This window comes from Sceloporus occidentalis, unplaced genomic scaffold, assembly GCF_023333645.1.
Source record: "Sceloporus occidentalis isolate IW3139 unplaced genomic scaffold, rSceOcc1.0.p SCAF_2, whole genome shotgun sequence".
Taxonomy (NCBI): Eukaryota; Metazoa; Chordata; class Lepidosauria; order Squamata; family Phrynosomatidae; genus Sceloporus; species Sceloporus occidentalis.
In genome coordinates, this window is record NW_028316982.1 from 271,533,553 (window position 1) to 271,551,095 (window position 17,543).

The window sequence follows — 17,543 nt, forward strand, 5'->3', positions numbered from 1 at the left end:
TCTTTTCTTTCCACTTTACCAAGCATTACTGTCTTTTCCATCACTGTACTGCTAGCAATCTGGCTTGATCACTGAGTACAGATGTACTCTGTCTTTGTTCTTAAGTGCATATTTTTAAAACTGATTTGATCTTTTCTTATTTAAAATAATAAACAAACAAACAAACAAACAAACAACTTATGGCCCGCCCTATCATGAAAAATCTGGGAGGGTTACAACAGTAAGAAAAAAACATAGCAATAACAATAGAATAAAAATAACTTAACAATTTACAATAATAATAAATAGCAAGAAGAATGCATAGCAAATAACAACAATAATAGCAGTAATTGGTCCCTTATTCCTTCAAGCATTAACTGATAATAACATTAATAATAACATTCTTCTCAGGCTGGAGCAGTCTTCCGGAGGGCAGGGGAGCCAGCGTTAAATATGCCCCCAAAACAGCTGGAACCCTGGGCAAGCTGGAGTAGTCTAGGCTTCAGTATAACTTCCAGCCGTCAATGTGTGGTCTTTCATGAAATGAAATGATGCCCCTGTTGTGGAACTGGAAGTATCTTCAGACAGAGCTAACCCCTTGAAGGTGGAATAAAGGGAGGAATGGAAGAGAGGAGAAGAGTTTGGGGGTGTTGGGCACAACTTGGAATCGTTTTTTAAAAGAGAAACATGAAGCATGATGGAGTCCATCTCTTTGATTAACACATTTTACTTTCTACTGTAGGGAAATGGAATAGGGGAGCCCTGGTGGCACAGTGGTTCAATGCCTGTACTGCAGCCATTCACTCGAAACCACAAGGTTGCGAGTTCAAGACCAGCAAAAGGGCCCAAGCTCAACTCAGGCTTGCATCCTTCCGAGGAGGGAGCTAAAATGAGTACCCAGACTGTTGGGGGCAAATTGGCTTACTTGCTGTTCACCGCTATGATCTTTGGAATAGCGGTATATAAATAAAACAAATTATTATTATTATTATTTAGTTACTTCAGACCAGCTTTTCTCAACCTTTAACTCCCGGAGGAACCTCTGAAATAATTTTCAGGTCTCAGGGAACTGCAGCATAGAAATTATTATATCTATAAGCTATTTTAAAAAGTTCATTTTTTCTAATCATGATCTGTTACAAACTCTAAGGTTCCAGGGAACCCTGGTCCAGACCATATGCAGATATCCAAGTTTGGGTTTGGACAAAAGAGGTACTGAGCCTTTGACTCTTGCTGCCAAATTTCATTGCAGTTGTTGGGTTCAAATTTGTGCTTCTTATTTGGGGTTATACTGAACAGTGTAGCTAAAGGTGAGAACTAAAAAGGGAACACGCTGCTTGACAAATGGCTAGCATCTGTTCATCCTTGTGGCTTTAATGCCCCCTAGTGCACATTCAGGGATATTTTTCACAGCGTTGTTAGCTTCTTTCAGTATAAGATTAAAATTAAGGGAAGGGAGTTAGGAATCAAATAGCACTTTTAAGACTGATTTGTTTTAACATGAGCCTTTGTGGAGTTCAGTCCATTTGCCCAGATGCACTAACTCCATCATTTCATCTGAGGAAGTGGATTGATATCCATGGAAGCTCATGCTAAAATAAATTGTCTTAATGATTCTAGCTGAGAAAACAATGGGATAAGTTCACTTTAAGGTTGCCATAAGTCAGAAATGACTTGAAGACACACACAACAACAATAGTTAAGCCTGCACACTCAGTAAGTGAGTGCTTGCACTTAGAAGGCGCAAACGCCTTGGTATCTGCTGGCAGGTCATCTGTATCTTGAAAGCAACCTGTGCTAAGAGGATGTCCTTTCCTATCTTCTTTCAGGATACACTCCCTGGCTTCAAATGGATTGGTGGCAGAGTTAAAGATCTCTTGGACAGTGGCAAAGAAGTCCTCTTTGCCTTTGAAGAGTCTATTGGTAAGTGTGTAGGGACTGGAGTGAGATGCCTGCCTTGGATGGTGTTGTGACAACACAAAACCCTCTTGAATTTCTTCTGGGTTTTTTTAAAGGTCTAGAATATAATTTGGAAGAGGCAGCTCTAAATTTTGTTCTCCTCCTTCACCATATGAAAATAAATTTTGCATATTTTAGTACCTAAAGTCCCTTTGTTCCAAGAGGCTGATAGTCCATAGAGTCCAAGGGCTGAATCCAGTGAGGAACTCTCTTGTGCGGTCTTCCATGGCATTGAAAGGGGAGCCTGTATACTTGCTTGTGGGATGTCACGGTGTCTTTCACTCATACAGCTAACGTCAGATAAAGGATGTTGCATCGAGAAACTCACTTTTGCTGCTACCATACATAGTTCAAATTACTTTCTGGTGCACTTAGCAATTCTTCATTTGTTCTTATCTAGATACATTGCAACTTGAACCCTAAAGGGCCTTGTCTTAAATCTTTTCAACATTATCATTCCCTGGAGCTGCAGCCTAGGAACAGTTGTCTCTTTTGGTGGGGGATTCCCAATGGAGTCTGTTGTAGGTTGAAGACAGCACTTTATCTAAACATGTGAAGGGCAAACTGAACAGTCTGCCACTGGAGCAAACTGCACTGAACCATTTTGAAAGTCTTCACAGCAACAGCAAATAACAACAGAAGGCAATCATATGACAGCCTACATACCCTCAAGTCACCAGATCACATCTGATCATGCAAGCTAAGCAAAGTCAGGCCTGGTTAGTATTTGGATGGGAGGCCACCAACAAATCCTAGGAGCTGTAGGCTACATTTCAGAGGAAGGGACTGGCAAAAGCACCTCTTGAGTGTTCCTTGTCTCAGAAAATCCTATGAAATTCATGGAGTCACCATAAGTCAACTGACGATGTGAAGGTGCTCCTACACACACACACACACATCTTGAAGGCACAGGCCATCACAGGCAAACATAGGGTTATATTTGATAGATGTTAGCCAGTCATTAACCACCAAGCATTAAGCCCTAATGGAAAATTACAAAGCAAAGCACCAGGTGAAAATGGCGTGTGTGTTTCCGATTGTTATTCTTATCAATGGAAAGTGCTATTTGGTTAAAAGTATGAGGATTGGAATGCCCCACAAATGCTTAACCAGCTTTTCCTTAAAGTTCCCAAGAGCCTAGCAACTTTACAGCTTCCAAAATTTTTCCTTGGTTGAAACCTTTCATTCAGCCTGACTCTACTTTGCTTTGGTCTTATAGTTGACCTCTGACCTTTGCCTTCAGTTTCTGCAAGCCATAAGTGGTCCCCCCCATCACAAGGGTTTCCCTCTCTCCATAACAAGCTAGTAAGGAGCAACCATGTGAGATTTGGGTGCTACTTCAGTGGGTCACTATGATGATTTGTAAATACTGCAAGCTTAATCTCTCGGTGGGGAATAGGGGCTGTGTAAGCGCTTCCTTAAAGCTGGTCTGAGCAGGGAAGGAATAGAGAAACAGATTCACTCTTGCTGGGCTAGAGAGTAGCCCATCCCCTGCCTGACCCACAAAACTGGTTGGTGGCCCTGGGATTCAACTGCTCTTTCCAATACTGCAATTTCTCATGGCTCCTATCACACAAGCGTCTCTTCCTAGACTTTGTGTTGGGATATAGTATAGAGGAGTAATAAAAAATGGGTTTAAGGTGACCTAGGAATAAAATGCACAACAGTAAAATGTAGTTCTGAGAATGGATTGTTTTTTCACTTGCAGGCTTCATGTGTGGCAATTCTGTGTTGGACAAAGATGGTGTAAGTGCAGCTGTGGTGATAGCTGAAATGGCTGCCTATCTTGATACCAAGAGCCAAACGCTGGCACACCAACTAATGGACATATATAAAATGTAAGCCCTGGGCTTCACCTATGGGACTGGATGCATGAATTGCAGACAGAGAAAGATAGTACAGTATTTAAAAAAAAATCTTTGAAGCCAGGCATTCAGTTTCCCCATCCTCTTCTATCTCATGGTGGTCTTTGCTTAGCTTTTTGTAGATTTTCTAGTGACCAAATTTAAGTTTACAATTTATCTGGTTTTCTGCCACTAAAGGTATCATGGCTTTTTTTTGTGTGTGTGCAGATATGGCCATCACATTTCAAGAACTTCCTATTTCCTGTGTTATGATCCTCCCACTATCAAAAGGATATTTGAAAGGCTTCGGAACTATGATTCTCCTAATTCCTACCCAGCGTCTTGTAGCACTTACAGTATATTGGATGTCCGGGATGTCACCACTGGGTATGACAGCAGCCAACTGAATAAGAAGTCGGTGAGTTATGGTGCTTCCTAGGAAAATGGGGCAGAAAAAGAGAGGCAGGTTGCTTATAATCTCTGGCAGCCCAACCCACAATAACCAGGACATCCACATCTCTGTATAACAGAGACTTCTTGCGGTTCAGACTTCTGGTGGTTCATAAACCACACAGGTTTTGTTGGAAATTTTGCTCTTCAGAAGAGTGCAATGCATCATTTTCTATCATTCTGGCTGAAGCTGATATCTTTGATTGGAATGTGTAACTCAGCTCTTAGCTTGTCTTCACAATTACTTGTATGTCCCATATTTCCTTGCTTGAAACTTGAGCAAGTGGACTATTACCTTTGTAGGGTTATAAAATGCTATTTTGGGGTGCCAAAACAGCCCCAAAGGCAATTAGAACTGATGTTCCACAATTTCTGGTCACCCAAAGTGGTAGCCATGATGATGCACACAGTCCTCCAGTTCTCTGGAGGAGCTCTAAAATTATGGGACGGCCCTCTGGACTAGAGAAGACATAGATTGACCATGAACCTATGGATTACTGAATGTGAAAGAGAACAGAAAACTTCTCCTAGAAGGAAGGGCATACAAAAGCTGCATAGAAAGGGGAGAAGATAGTTCAAATATCTGTAAGTCCCATTGTGTGCCTCTGTTTTTGTTGTGGCAGGTGCTGCCTGTGAGTAAAAACAGCCAAATGATCACCTTCACCTTTCAGAATGGCTGTGTCGCTACCCTTCGAACAAGTGGAACTGAACCAAAGATCAAATATTATGCAGAGATGTGTGCGCCGCCTGAACAGAGGTGAGGAATACTTTTCTTTTTGTGTGATCACCTGGGAAAATCAGGTGTGATTCCTGCACCAAGGCCAGTAGACTGTATGTGGGAGCCAGGTACCTGGAGAGCAGGAAGTGTAGGTAAATTTCAATGTGGCCCAGATCTCACGTAGCTCCTGGTGTGTGTGGGGATTGAACTTGTATCCTAGTCATCAACAGAACTTTGATTTGTTCTGAAAACTGGCAGCCAGTGGATCTACTTTAACAGGGGAGTCGTATTTCTAGCCAGCCTAAGAAGGGAGTTCAAGAGTCTGGGGGCAACCACTGAGAAGGCCCTGTTTTGTGTGCCTACCAACCATACCTGTGAAGGTGGTGGGACTGAGAGAAGGGCCTCTCCAGAGGATCTTGGGGTCTGGGCAGGCTCATACAGGGAGACGTGTCTGTCAGACCGCCTGGACCTAAGCCATATAGAGCTTTTTAGATTATAAAACATCATTTTGAATTGTGCCCAGAAACAGACTGGCAGCCAGACTGAAGCAAGGGAGATGTGTGTTTCCTTTGTCCAGTCCGTTAACACTCTGACTGCCAGTCTTTCTACAAACTCAAGTTTTGAAGCCATGGGGAGCACATTGCAGTAATCCAGATGGAATATAACTAAGTCATATGTCACCGTGAGCAGATCAGGCATTTCTAGGAACAGGCGCAGATGATAGACTAGCTTTCAAGCATGCTAAAGCACTCCTCGCTGTCCCAGTTTCGGTGTTGCATTTGTCTTCCTAACCTTTGACTTCTCTTCTCTCTTCTTTAGCGACACAGTCTTCCTGGAAGAGGACTTGCAGAAACTCATTGATGCTCTGATTGAGAATTTTCTGGAGCCCAGTAAAAATGGACTGATCTGGCGGTCGCTGTAGCCCTCTCCCCCATTGGCTGAAACAGAGGTCACTCCATGCACTGTGTCACGTGGATCAAATGAACCAAGACAATAACTCCTGTTTGCATTAATTTAATATATATGTGTGCGTGTGCGTGCGTGCGTGTATGTGTTCCCTAGCCAGCATTCATAATGTGGAAGCAGTATTGTTTTGTCAACCTTCTGTCCAAAGTAGTGAGACAGCTTTGGGGCAAGTTGTTGGGGGTTCCTCCAGATTTGCATACAGAACACAAAAATATTATGGCAAATTTTGGAAACTTTGCCAAGAATTGATCAATGGCCTCAAACCAAGAACAAATCCAGTGACTTCTCTGTGGGCTTCATCTTGCATTTGCCTAACGTCGGGTCTCTATATTCAGCCCTTGGCAGCTGAAAAACCATTTCAGGTTGGTTAAGGATTATTGTATTGGCCTGACAAAAGGTTCTGCTTCCTTGTAGCTGTTTTGAGTGTTGGTATCTTTACTGTATTGTTGAGTCTGTTTAATAGAATTCGGTAGTTAGGATTTTCTAGTTTAGTCCAAGTTGTTTTGTAGTCTTGAAAAAAAGTTCCAGCTATTTAAATCTCTTTCTCTTCTGAAAGGTGCTTTTTGTGCATTGAATTCTTATCTGTCTGTATACTTATACTGAAGTTTACTCAGCAGTCAAAAAAGGAGTGGCAAGATGTGTAAATTGAGGTTTGACTCATCTCAGGGCCAAAACCAGGATGGTGCCCTATCTCACCTTAGTTTTGGCTCTCAGGATTGCCTGCCGGTTAGGCTTCTTGGCAACAAGGAAACAAATTCAGATTTAAAGGGATGCCACGAACTGAATGTGGCTGAATGTGGTTGTGCCAATTTTGCTTTCACTTGCCTCAGTGAAATACCAGCTCTTAGACAATTATGAACAGTTAGTTCCATTGTTCTGGATTGAATCTGGAGAAAGAACCTCCCACATCTGTTTGCAGATGGTTCCAGATCTCTTTCTCTAACAGTAGTCAAAATTCTGGAGTCACAAAAAGAATAATATGTACTGTTAAATTGTTTTTTTTTTTAAAAAAAAAGTGGAACTGAATCAGTACATTCTTTAAAAGTCTATTCCAACAAGATGGTCTCTTAGCTTTATCCAGCACCAGACATTAATAAGTGTGTGGTTTGCAAAGTTTTACATGCCTTGAGCAGCTCTAAATAGAGATCCCAGAACAGAGTGAGAGTCTTTGAAAGGTCATGGCTGGGCTAAGAGCTTCCAGAAGCGGAGAATCTTCGGACTGCAATTCTTACGAACTGTGTGTTGATGATGCTTTCTTTATCAGTTAATACAGTGATTCCCAAATGCTGGCCTTCCAAGTGTTTTGGACTTTGGTTTCCAGAATCCCAGACCACTGGCCAAGATGACTGAGGCTTCTGGGAGTTGAAGCCCAACATTCCTGGGGGAATCTTTTGAGTTAACAGAAAGTGTCACAGTTGAGGGCCAGCCACATTTGAGTGACTTAACACTCAACAGCTGAAGCTGCCAGGATGGAAAGGGGAGAAAAGAGTTAAATGCAGTTCAGGAATGGAGTCTGAAGTATGAGGCAAGAATAGCCCAGGCAACAGCTTTTCCACCTCAGAACAGAGCACAGATCTCTTCGTTTCAATTGACTAAGGCAGTCTTTACAAAAAGAGAATCCTCCAGCTCCAGACCACTTCTTCACTTCCAAAGTGCTCTTTCAACTCCAAAGATTTCTTTCTGGCCAAGATCCTTCAGAGCAGGTAGAGAGTGAATGCATCCCAGTTTACCTTTGCCACTGGTTGTTTTGACTTCATCCTCCTGTTGTTCCCTTATACCCCTTTTTTGGGTTGGCTATAACAAGATAGTGTTGGTGACTAACATACCGATGACCCAGCTAGTTCACAGGGGCAAGAAAGTCAGTGGCAGGCATGTGGCAACCTTGTCTGGATTGCTGTGAACAAGTGCCATGCTCGGATGCTACTCTTCCCAATGCCCCCAAAAAGGAGGACAAACCAGACATGGAAAGTTTCCTCTGATGACAGCCCTTTGGCTCTTGCTTTGTTTCCAAACAAGCCAATGAGAAACCTTGTGACTTACAAGTCCAGCATGTTGTGTGGGATCTAAAAAACTTGAGCCTGGGCTCCTGGACATCCCTGAGGCACTTTGCATTTCTGGCAGGCTTTGTCCATTGGGCTGGAGCTGCAGGATGGTGCAAACAAGTTGCCTGCACCAGCATGCTTCTCTTTCACATGAAACCAGGCTGCACCTGTGATTCTAGTCGGTGTGCAAATGTAGGCAGTTTCTTGCACACCTAGCTGGGGATATGGTGGTGAAATAGGGGTGAATTAATGCCAGGTGGAGCCCTGGCTCTGTGGTATTAATAATAAAGTACTTCTTTCTGAATGTTTGTGGAGGGCAGGGAATTGCTTCTCCTGCACAAGACTTCTGGAGCACCTTTTCACTAGGAACTTGCTCTCGAAACTTTAGTAGGATGCATGCAAGGGTTATTCCTGATGGATTTTGTCCTGGATTTACATGCGCTATATATATATATATTGGTTTTTTCCTATTTGAAGCTAAATGCCTTCCAGATTGTGCATATATTTGAGTGAGATTTATTGTATACCTATACTTTAAAAAACAACCCTTAACTTTTTGTTTTCCTTTTCCCCATTTACTGTATATTTGAAAGCGCTGCAGTATAGGAATGCGTAACTAAAGAGGCAGCCATGTTGTGATGGCTGTCTCCATTTTTGTGTTGTTCAGGCATCCAAAGAAGTCCGAGGCAAATCCGTATGCCTCTTTGCAGTTCTGCCTTCCCTTCAAGGTCTGGTCCCCAACTCATTCCTACTTTGCGACTGAAGCACAGAGAGGGCAGAATTTAAGGCCTTAACATGTTTTCTCAAATTACTTCCTAGTTTTGGAAAAAAGAAGGATGTTTTTCTGCTCTGTGGTTGGAACAAACAAATATGATGGAAAAACAAAAAAAGCAACGTTGGTGAGGAAGCTCTCTTTTGATAAGAGATAGATTAGCAATAGAAACTCAAGTCAGATAGGTTCCTTTTTTTGAACTGCAGCTCCCAGAATTCCCTAGCCAGCTTTTGGAGTTCAAAAGAAAGGAACCTTTCCAAGCTCTGTTCACACTTGATAACAGGGGTGTGCAAATTGTGGCCTGTGGGTTGTATGTGCTCTCCTGGGGTCACTTATTTTGGCCCTGAATTCCCTCATGCTCCTCCCAGGGAGCATTTTCACTATGTTTTTGCTCGCACGCACACACGCAGGCACCCTAGCCAATGTAGGGGCAGAAGACTCCTTTTTTAAATATTAAAGATATAGGAAGTGTTAAAATAGGAAATGCAGTTAAAAAACTTATCTCCTGGGTCTAAAGTCGCCAAAACATGGCAACGGTGCCTTCCCCACATCTGCAGTGGGTATTGCGGGAGGGGGAAAATCTTTATTTTGCTGGAGGTTGGGAGGCTAATGCAGTCCCATTGCCTCCCACAGTTGCCCACCCTGGCTTAATAGTTTAAATAAGATGGCTGTAATGATTGCTGCTATTGTTGTGTTTTCCACTGTTGAAAATGCTTGAACATCCATCCAACTCCATTTGGAGAAGGTGTCTTCATTCTCCCCACCAAATCCTTCCCCTCACCCTATCTCTTCCATTTCTCAGACTGTGAAAAATCTTCCTTCTCTTACCTCATAAGCGGAGTGTGGGCTTTGGGTTGTAATGCTCCCAGACTTCTCTCCGTTTGGGACTTCTTGTCTGATAGTAAAGAATGCTTAACAGGTGGAATGAAGGACAACATTGTTCAAAGCCAAGTCAGAAATGCACAGCGACTTGTACATAATGATGATACCTCTTCTTTCCTAAGATGCTGGTGTGGAGTGGTTCATTGGGTGAGTTGTTGGCTTGGTTTTTGTTTTTTTAAAAATCTTGCACTTGCTGGCTTAAACATTTATCTTTTTTGCACTGTTAAGGGAATCCTTTTTGTCTTGTGAACTTATGTAGCATAGTATCTATTTGACTGTGTGCATCTTAAGAGAAAGGGTTTTTAAAACCCCAGCATATATACATACATGAAGCTGGCAGATTGGGGGATATTTATAATATACACCTCGGCCTCTTGTATTACTTACACTTAGCTGGATGAATGGCCACTTTTCTAGCCAAGAATCAGTCTTAATGGTTCCCCTCTAGTCTTAACTCTGCCATTGTGATGAGTAGCAACAAGTCTCTTTTGGAAGTGGGAAAATCCTTATTTTCTTTATAATAACAATTCTGGGAAGCTAAAGTCTGCTGTGCGTTTTGAAGGAGTAGGTCATTTAGTATAATGCTTTGGTCCTCTAGATATTTTGGACTTCAGTTCCCTCAAAGTCCCAGCCAGTGGCTAGAAATTCTCGGAACTGAAATACCAAACATCCAAAGGGCCAGAGTTTGTGAAGGCACACTTGATGGCTTTGGTCCAGTGGTGGACAAGCCAGTTTCTTTCATTGTCAGTGGAGGCAGCAGAAAACTCCTTCTACTGTAGAGGAACAGTAGAGGAACTCCATGTCTACATGAGACTCATGATTCATTCTGTTTTCAAGTAACACCATGCCAGAAGAGTGAGCTGAAAGGTCTCCTTGCAACTGGCACATCACATCTGCCCAAATTCGTTCTAGCTGTAGTCACTTCTTGGGCTAGATTTTTTTGGGGGCGGGGGGGGGGGAAGGTATGTGAGCTTCTCTTTGAGGTAGCTCTTGGCTTTAGCAAGTTCTGCTTCTTCTACAACTGAAATCCACCCAAGCCCAGGGAATTGAAGCCTCCTGGCCAAACCACGGCTCAGGCCATGGAGCCATTGTGGGTGGTGTGTGTGTTTGCCCACCAGTTAGCTGGGCCAAAAAGGGTTGATTTACACAGTGCAAAGGAATCAGACCTTCCTGCTTTTGAAGGGGGTATGTTTGCAGTTGGGGGTCACCCTGGCCAGGTGGAGAAGAAGCTCTTTGCATCTTGTGATCTTCTTTCTGGGTACAACTTCTGAAACATGAGGCATAAAGAACGTAGTGAGTGCCCTGTAGGTCTTTTTGCCCATTTGGGTCAGAATCACTCCATGTGTTACTCAGATCTTGCAGGAGGAAGAACCAGAGCCATTGATCTTGTAGAATGCTTTCACAGGCATCCCTGGGTTGTGGTTTTGTGTCCTGTTTCAGACAAAGTGAACCACTGTTTGGAATCCAAAGTGTTCAGTCTGTGCAAATAGTACTGAAGCGTTGGGTAGACTTTAGAGCAAGAGGGGGAAAGCTTGGTCCAGAGGTCCAAGTGGGGTCCTTCTCCCAACCTGGCCCCATCTACTCTTCCGCTCATCCCACCCACCACCATGTCCTTCACCATTGGGCAGATGGGGAGAATCTGCTGCAGAATTGCTATCTCCAGTTATTAGATCATAGGGGAAATTCACAAAGGGTGGGAATACCATTCTCAGCTTGTGTTTTCAGTAACTCTTGACGTCACCATCTGTGATGGGACTGCTCATCCCCTTCTTCACACAGACTTTGTAAGTTTGTCTAAAAGTTGTTTGTAATGAGACATTCTGATAAGGTGCTCAACCAACTGAAATGTCCAGGATCTTTGAGAATTTTTTTCTCGAACATGTAATTGCAGCAGGGATGAGCGATGTGCTGGCTACAGTTGTCTTAGGGCTGTTTTGGTAGCCACCATTCCCACCCATTCCACCAAACGTACTTACGTTCAGAGGCAAACTAGCAAAAAAAAAAAGGTTAAAAATGTTTTATAGGCTTTAAAAATGTACTAAAATTTGGCCAAGGCATAAAACCCAAAATTAAAGCAAGCCCTTTCCTCATATGATTTAAAGGGAGAGAATGGTTCTGAAATTCACTGACCCCTGTTGGGATCCAAAAAGGAGAACTGTCCTCCAGACCCACTAGAGTTACCCATTCCTGATTTTACAAGTTCACAAATGCATACAGTCTTCTTTCTGTTCGATCCTTGACTCCATTGGTTATTCTGGCAACTAAGGTGAACATAAAGGCACTCTTGTGTTGTCTAGCTTGAAAAGCAGGTGTGCCTGTAACAGCTGGGCTACCCAGTCTTCGGCATGCTGTATCTTATTTGGTTTTCTTTTCAGGGTGAGGAAACTCCCAAGCGGTTGCAACTGTCTGGGGCTTTTCTTCAACCAAATCTTAAGGATGGTAACCTCTTTTTTTGACTTTCAAATGTGCTTTTCTGCCTAAGAGACCGTGGGTGTGTTGATACATGTGGACTGAACATTTGCACTTTTATTCTTTATTCTGTTGGAAGTATTTGTGTGTGTGTGTGTCCAGATTATGATGTGGATTTAGTTGAACAAAGTGTTAAGTTAATAAAACATCCTGTTCGTAAAGGTGTGCTGGTTGTTTTTTTAAAAAGGAAACTAACAGGTCATTTCAAGAGTTACTGTCCTAAATCAAGACAAAACTCCTTGGTGGAGATACCATTGCATTGGGAAGAGAGACTGGGGAAGACTTCATCCTTACTGGTTCCAGTTTGAGCCCCATAAATCCAGAAAACAGGGAGCATGGCAGGGCTGGGTGGAGATACAACTCCATGGCAATAGCATGTTATTCAAAATCCCAGGGCATCAGAGGGCACCCACAACAACTATTTAATAGGGGAAGTTTAATACATCAGGTAAAGCTACTGAGAGGGCTTTGGGCAACTAAAAGCAGGGATCAAGCCTGTGTATACCGCTTCCGAAAAACAACCCCAGAATGCAAGGTCCAAATGTTGTTTGATTTATAACAGCAAAAGGGAAATCAACTTTCACACAAAAATGCACACTCATACACACATCCAAGAACTAACAATATAAAAGGTGGCAGCAGATAGTGGTTTTAGGGATTGCAGACAGTAATGCTGTACCAGTTCCAGAAGCAGAGGTTCAAATTGGGGGATTCTATAAGATGAAGTGGCTCAGCTGGTCCTGAGCAGTCGGATCAGATACAGACTTTCTGTCTGACCTCACAACAAGACCAAATTGGGAATGCCTGGGCGGGCATATTTGTAGGGCAGAATTGATCCTGGGGCTGATTTGGGGATTAAAATGGTGCATGTGGATTACAGTACATATTTGTATTGCACCCTGTAGCATTTTGTGGTTTTGCACATCAGAGGGTAGGATTCCTAGCCACACAAGTGTGTAACTCTGGAAGGGGGAAATGATGACATTGCCCCCTAATAAAATTCATCCCCCCTTTCATTCCCCAAATGTCTAACTTAACTTTGAAGTAATTTCAAATTTCATTTGAATGTTTAGAAATGCAGTTGAGGCATCCAAAGAAAAGCAGCAGGCAAAATGACCAAGGGAACGCAAAACACAACAAGGAGAAGAGTTTTAGCCGTGAGTTATTTGCAATGTCTCACTCTGCAATGCTAGAGCTTTGAGGTCAGAAGAAAAATTTCACATTATATTGAGTGTCTTCAAGTCATTTCTGACTTATGGTGACCCTATGGTCATGGGGTTTTCTTGGGGAATTTGTTCAGAGGGGGGTTGCCATTGTCTTCCTCTGAGGCTGAAAGAGCGTGGCTTGTCCAAAGCCAGCAATGGGTTTCCATGGCTGAGTGGGGATTTGAACCCTAGTCTCCCAGAGTTCTTGTCCAACATTCAAACTGCTACATCATGCTACATGTTACTAAAATTTAATGCGGAGGAGAGAATTCTTGGGCAACATTCTCTCTGCATAGCTATATCCTGCCAGTGATCTTGACCCTTTTTTTGGGAACAAGAATTGGAGTGGATTTCTGCTCTTCTGCTTTGCAGGCATCTGGTTGACGACTGTGAACAAAGGAGGCTGGATTACAAAAGGATTTTGGCCTGGCCAACAGCTTTCCTTAGGCTCTTCAAGAAACTTGCTTTATACAGAAAACATATCCAAGAGTAGCCGTATTGTCCATGCTGCAAAATAGAATAATAAATAATAAATAAGAAATAAATTTTTTATTTATATACCGCCCTTCCACAGATCAGGGCGGTTTACAGCACTTTAAAAACAATATATTAAAAACATCAATATCATTACAATAAAAACAGAAAAGCCCCGAGTTAGCCAGTCCCCTTGCCAGTGAAGAGGAAGGAGGTCCATAGGACATCCTAATCGGGGAATGCATTACCAAAAAGGAAGGTCTTCAAATCCCTTTTAAATTGGGCCAGGGAGGTGGCCGAGCGGAGCTCTATGGGCAGCATGTTCCAAAGGGCCGGGGCGGCGATGGAAAATGTCTTCCTGGTAGTGGAGACAAGCCTAGCCCCGGGAACCCTAAGTAATATCCAAAATCTACAAAACAGTGCTGTCTTTATTGGTCCTAAATGTAACGAATCAGTCAAAATGAGCCAAAATGCACAAAACGCATGCTGTAAGCTTTCAAAGCATTACCTGCTTCTTCATCAGGCAAAGATGTTAAAAATCATTCAGGAGAAAGAAACACATGACAGTATTTGAGTCACAGGCCTGCATTTTGTCAGTTTGTTGTTAAGGTGTTAAGTCTGTAAAAATGGCATGGAGGGCTATCCATGTAGCAGGCCAACTCCTGGTACAGTGATGAGAACAACAATGTGCTGACAAAACGTAGGCCTTAACACCATTTTACCTTTCATGATGAAAGAAAGCAGGATGCAAGTGTGGAACTAAATGAAAGTAAGTGTGCGAGGGGCTGGAATCCTTTTGCCACACTGTGCTGCTGATTGTGCAGTTTCCAGAATCCAGCAGCAGGTATATTTAGTCTGGTAAAGAGACGGTTAAGAGGTAATATGATAACCCTGTTTAAATATTTGAAGGGATGGAGGAGGGAGCAAGCTTGTTTTCTGATGCTCCAGAGAACAGGACCTGGAACAATGGATGCATTTGTCAACAGTGGAGCACGCTCCTCAGAGAGCGGTGGGCACTCCTTCTTTGGAGTCCTCCTTTGAGTCTGTGACTCAAAGACTTTTAAACAGAGGCTGAGTGGCTGTCAGATTTACTTTGATTATGAGTTCCTGCATGGCAGAATGGGGTTGGACTGGATGGCCCTTGGGTCTCTTCCAACTCTGTGATTCTAGGTATACCTCATTTAACAAAGCACATCTATTCCTGGGCATTCTTTAACAGATTGTGTTGCACCAGAGGCAGAAATCACGTGGAAATACCACACACACACAAATCAGTTCACCATGTTTAAGTAGGCTTCAAAACTATCCATGTTACTGTTCAGTTATATATCTTTGTACAGTTGTGAGTTCAATCCCAGGCAGGGCTCCAGGGTCCACTCAGCCTGGCATCCTTTTGTAGGTCACTAAAATGAGTACCCAGATTGTTGGGGGCAATTGACATACACACATTGTAAACCACTTAGGAAGTGCTTAAGTGCACTGATAAGCGGTATAGAAATGTACTTGCTATTGCTATTACCCAACTCTAGGATTCTCTGATTCTCTATGATGAACATTATTAATTGTATTAACTTTTACATTTCATTTTAAAATCCTGTGTGTGTAAGGAAGATGGTAAACAGGTACACGATACAGAGATGGGGGAGAGTTGATTTCCCCCCTTCTAATGTGCAAAGGACACAAAAAGCCTTTTAGTAAAATGGTGTAAGTAAGTCCATCAGCTCAGCTGTTTTCCCCGTAAAGGCCTTCTACACTAGCCAAATTTTCAGTGCCCATTAAGCAGATGTGCCTCAATTAGACATGCGCTTCTAATGTGGCAGTTAACAGAAATAAGACTTTGATTGATTGTGGGGCTCTCGTGGGCTACTGGTGAACATGACAGGTGTTCTTGCAGCCATTGAAAGTAACTCTTAAGATGTAACCTCAGCCACCTTCAGTAATTCTGAAGCTGATGTTATTTTTAGATTCATCTTGGTCAGCCCAGTGTGAGCCGAATGTCATTTTTTGAAATCCCATTGTTAAAATCCCATGTGTGCCACTTTCTAAACTTCAACTATTTTCCGGACTTCCATTATCCCTTCTCTGTCAGGGGACCTCACCTGGATTGATGCTGTGTCCAGCTTTGGGCACCACAGTTCAAGAAGGATGTTGAGAAGCTGGAGCGTCTCCATAGGCGGGCAACCAAAATCGAAACCATGCCCCACGAGGAGAGACTTAGGAGCTGGATATGTTAAGTCTGGGGAGGAGAAGGTTAAAAGGTGATATGATAGCCCTGTTTAAACATTTGAAAGGATGTCATGTTGAAGATGGAGCAAGCTTGCTTTCTGCTGCTCCAGAGACTAAAACACACCGCAATGGATGCAAGCTCCAGGAAAAGAGATTCCAGCTCAACATTAGGAGGAACTTCCTGACAGTAAGAGCTGTTTGACAGTGGAACACATTGCTCCCTCGGAGTGTAATGGAGGTTTTTAAAGGGAGGCTGGATGGGGACGCTTTGAGTGAGAGTTCCTGCATGGCAGAATGGGTTGGACTGGATGGCCTTTGTGGTCTCTTCCAACTCTGTGATTCAGTGGTATATTTACCCTGGCAAGAGAAAGGTGACATGTTATCCCTGTTTAAATATCTGAAGGGATGTCATATTGAGGGTGGAGCAAGCTCGATTTCTGCTGCTCCAGAGAATAGGACATGGAACAATGGATTCAAACTACAGAGAAAGAGATTCTACCTACATCTCAGGAGGAACTTCCTGAGAGTAAGGGCTGTTCAACAGTGGAACACACTCCTTCCTTGGAGATTTTGGTGGAGTCTCCTCCTTTGAACAGAGGCTGGATGGCCATCTGGTGGGTATGCTTTGAGTGTGAGTTCCTGCATGGCAGAAGGGGGTTGGACTGGATGGCCCTTTTTGGGGTCTCTTCCAATTCTATGATTTATTTTAAAATTCATCACACAAGAGCTCCAACAGCAATTTTTCATTCTTACATTTGTACCGTCACATAACCAATGACTGACAAACTGGCACCTCCCTCCTTTCTCTCTTTCCCCTGAAAATACATCTTCCTTTCAACCCAGTCTACCTATTTCTGAATTTACGTTTTCTGTCTTATGTTCAATATTACTGTATAGTTCTACCTTAATTCCACCACAATGTAATAAATAATGAAAATACAATGTACAGTCAGCCCTTTGTTTTCACGGAGGATCCGTTCCAGACACATACACCCTGCGAAAATGGAATTTCGCACATACTCAAGCCCCATAGGCTTGAATGGGGGCATACCCCCCATTTCAATCCCCTCTGTTTGTTCCTCATGCGTAAGCGATGGTTGCACAAACGGAGGCTGTGCAAACCGAAGGACAACTGTATTTTATTTGCTCTACACTCTTCGTCTAGTAAACCTTGGTATCATACTTCCTATTTCTATACAGTCAAGCAAGTAAATATATCTTTAGTCAACTCTTGCACTCACTGAGGGTTGGACTATATATTCCTCTGGTACCTTCCAGCTTTATCATTCTAAGAAGAGCAAAATAAAAGCAACTGGAAGGTCATACCGTTTTTAGTGATTCAGATTTTAAATGGCTGGGGATGGGATGTGAAATACTGGAGTTCATCACACGGAGGAGAATTGGAAGTTCAAACGGGGTTTATCCCATGAAAATTGTGCAATTACTATTAAACTGTGATTAAAATTTTCAAACACAGCAGTCATTATCCTGGGAATAACCAGGCAATAAACAGCAACAAATCATTTACTGGATTTTGCCATGATTGATTTGTTGCTG

The 17,543-nt window shown here is 42.8% G+C and overlaps 1 protein-coding gene and 1 long non-coding RNA gene across 6 annotated transcripts in view; one reads left to right on the top strand and one right to left on the bottom strand.

Moving 5' to 3' along the window:
• LOC149320187 (glucose 1,6-bisphosphate synthase-like) overlaps nt 1-6,974 on the top strand; it is a 58,621-nt gene extending 51,647 nt beyond the window's left edge. For 4 of the 5 annotated variants that reach the window (XM_089513093.1, XM_089513091.1, XM_089513090.1 and 1 more), the window contains exons 11-15: nt 1,809-1,902; nt 3,647-3,776; nt 4,011-4,200; nt 4,856-4,989; nt 5,770-6,974. In XM_089513093.1, the coding sequence (XP_089369219.1) occupies nt 1,809-1,902; nt 3,647-3,776; nt 4,011-4,200; nt 4,856-4,989; nt 5,770-5,872 (651 nt within the window). In that variant the 3' untranslated portion in view covers nt 5,873-6,974. The remainder of the gene's footprint in view (nt 1-1,808; nt 1,903-3,646; nt 3,777-4,010; nt 4,201-4,855; nt 4,990-5,769) is intronic. The other variant, XM_089513094.1, reaches the window with a different exon arrangement.
• Nucleotides 6,975-12,593: 5,619 nt separating this feature from the next.
• On the bottom strand, nt 12,594-16,767 carry LOC149320188 (uncharacterized). The gene is made up of 3 exons (XR_016280288.1): nt 16,111-16,767; nt 15,860-15,996; nt 12,594-13,793 (listed from the first exon to the last, which is right to left on the bottom strand). It is a non-coding gene; the product is annotated as an uncharacterized LOC149320188 (long non-coding RNA).
• Nucleotides 16,768-17,543: the final 776 nt, after the last annotated feature.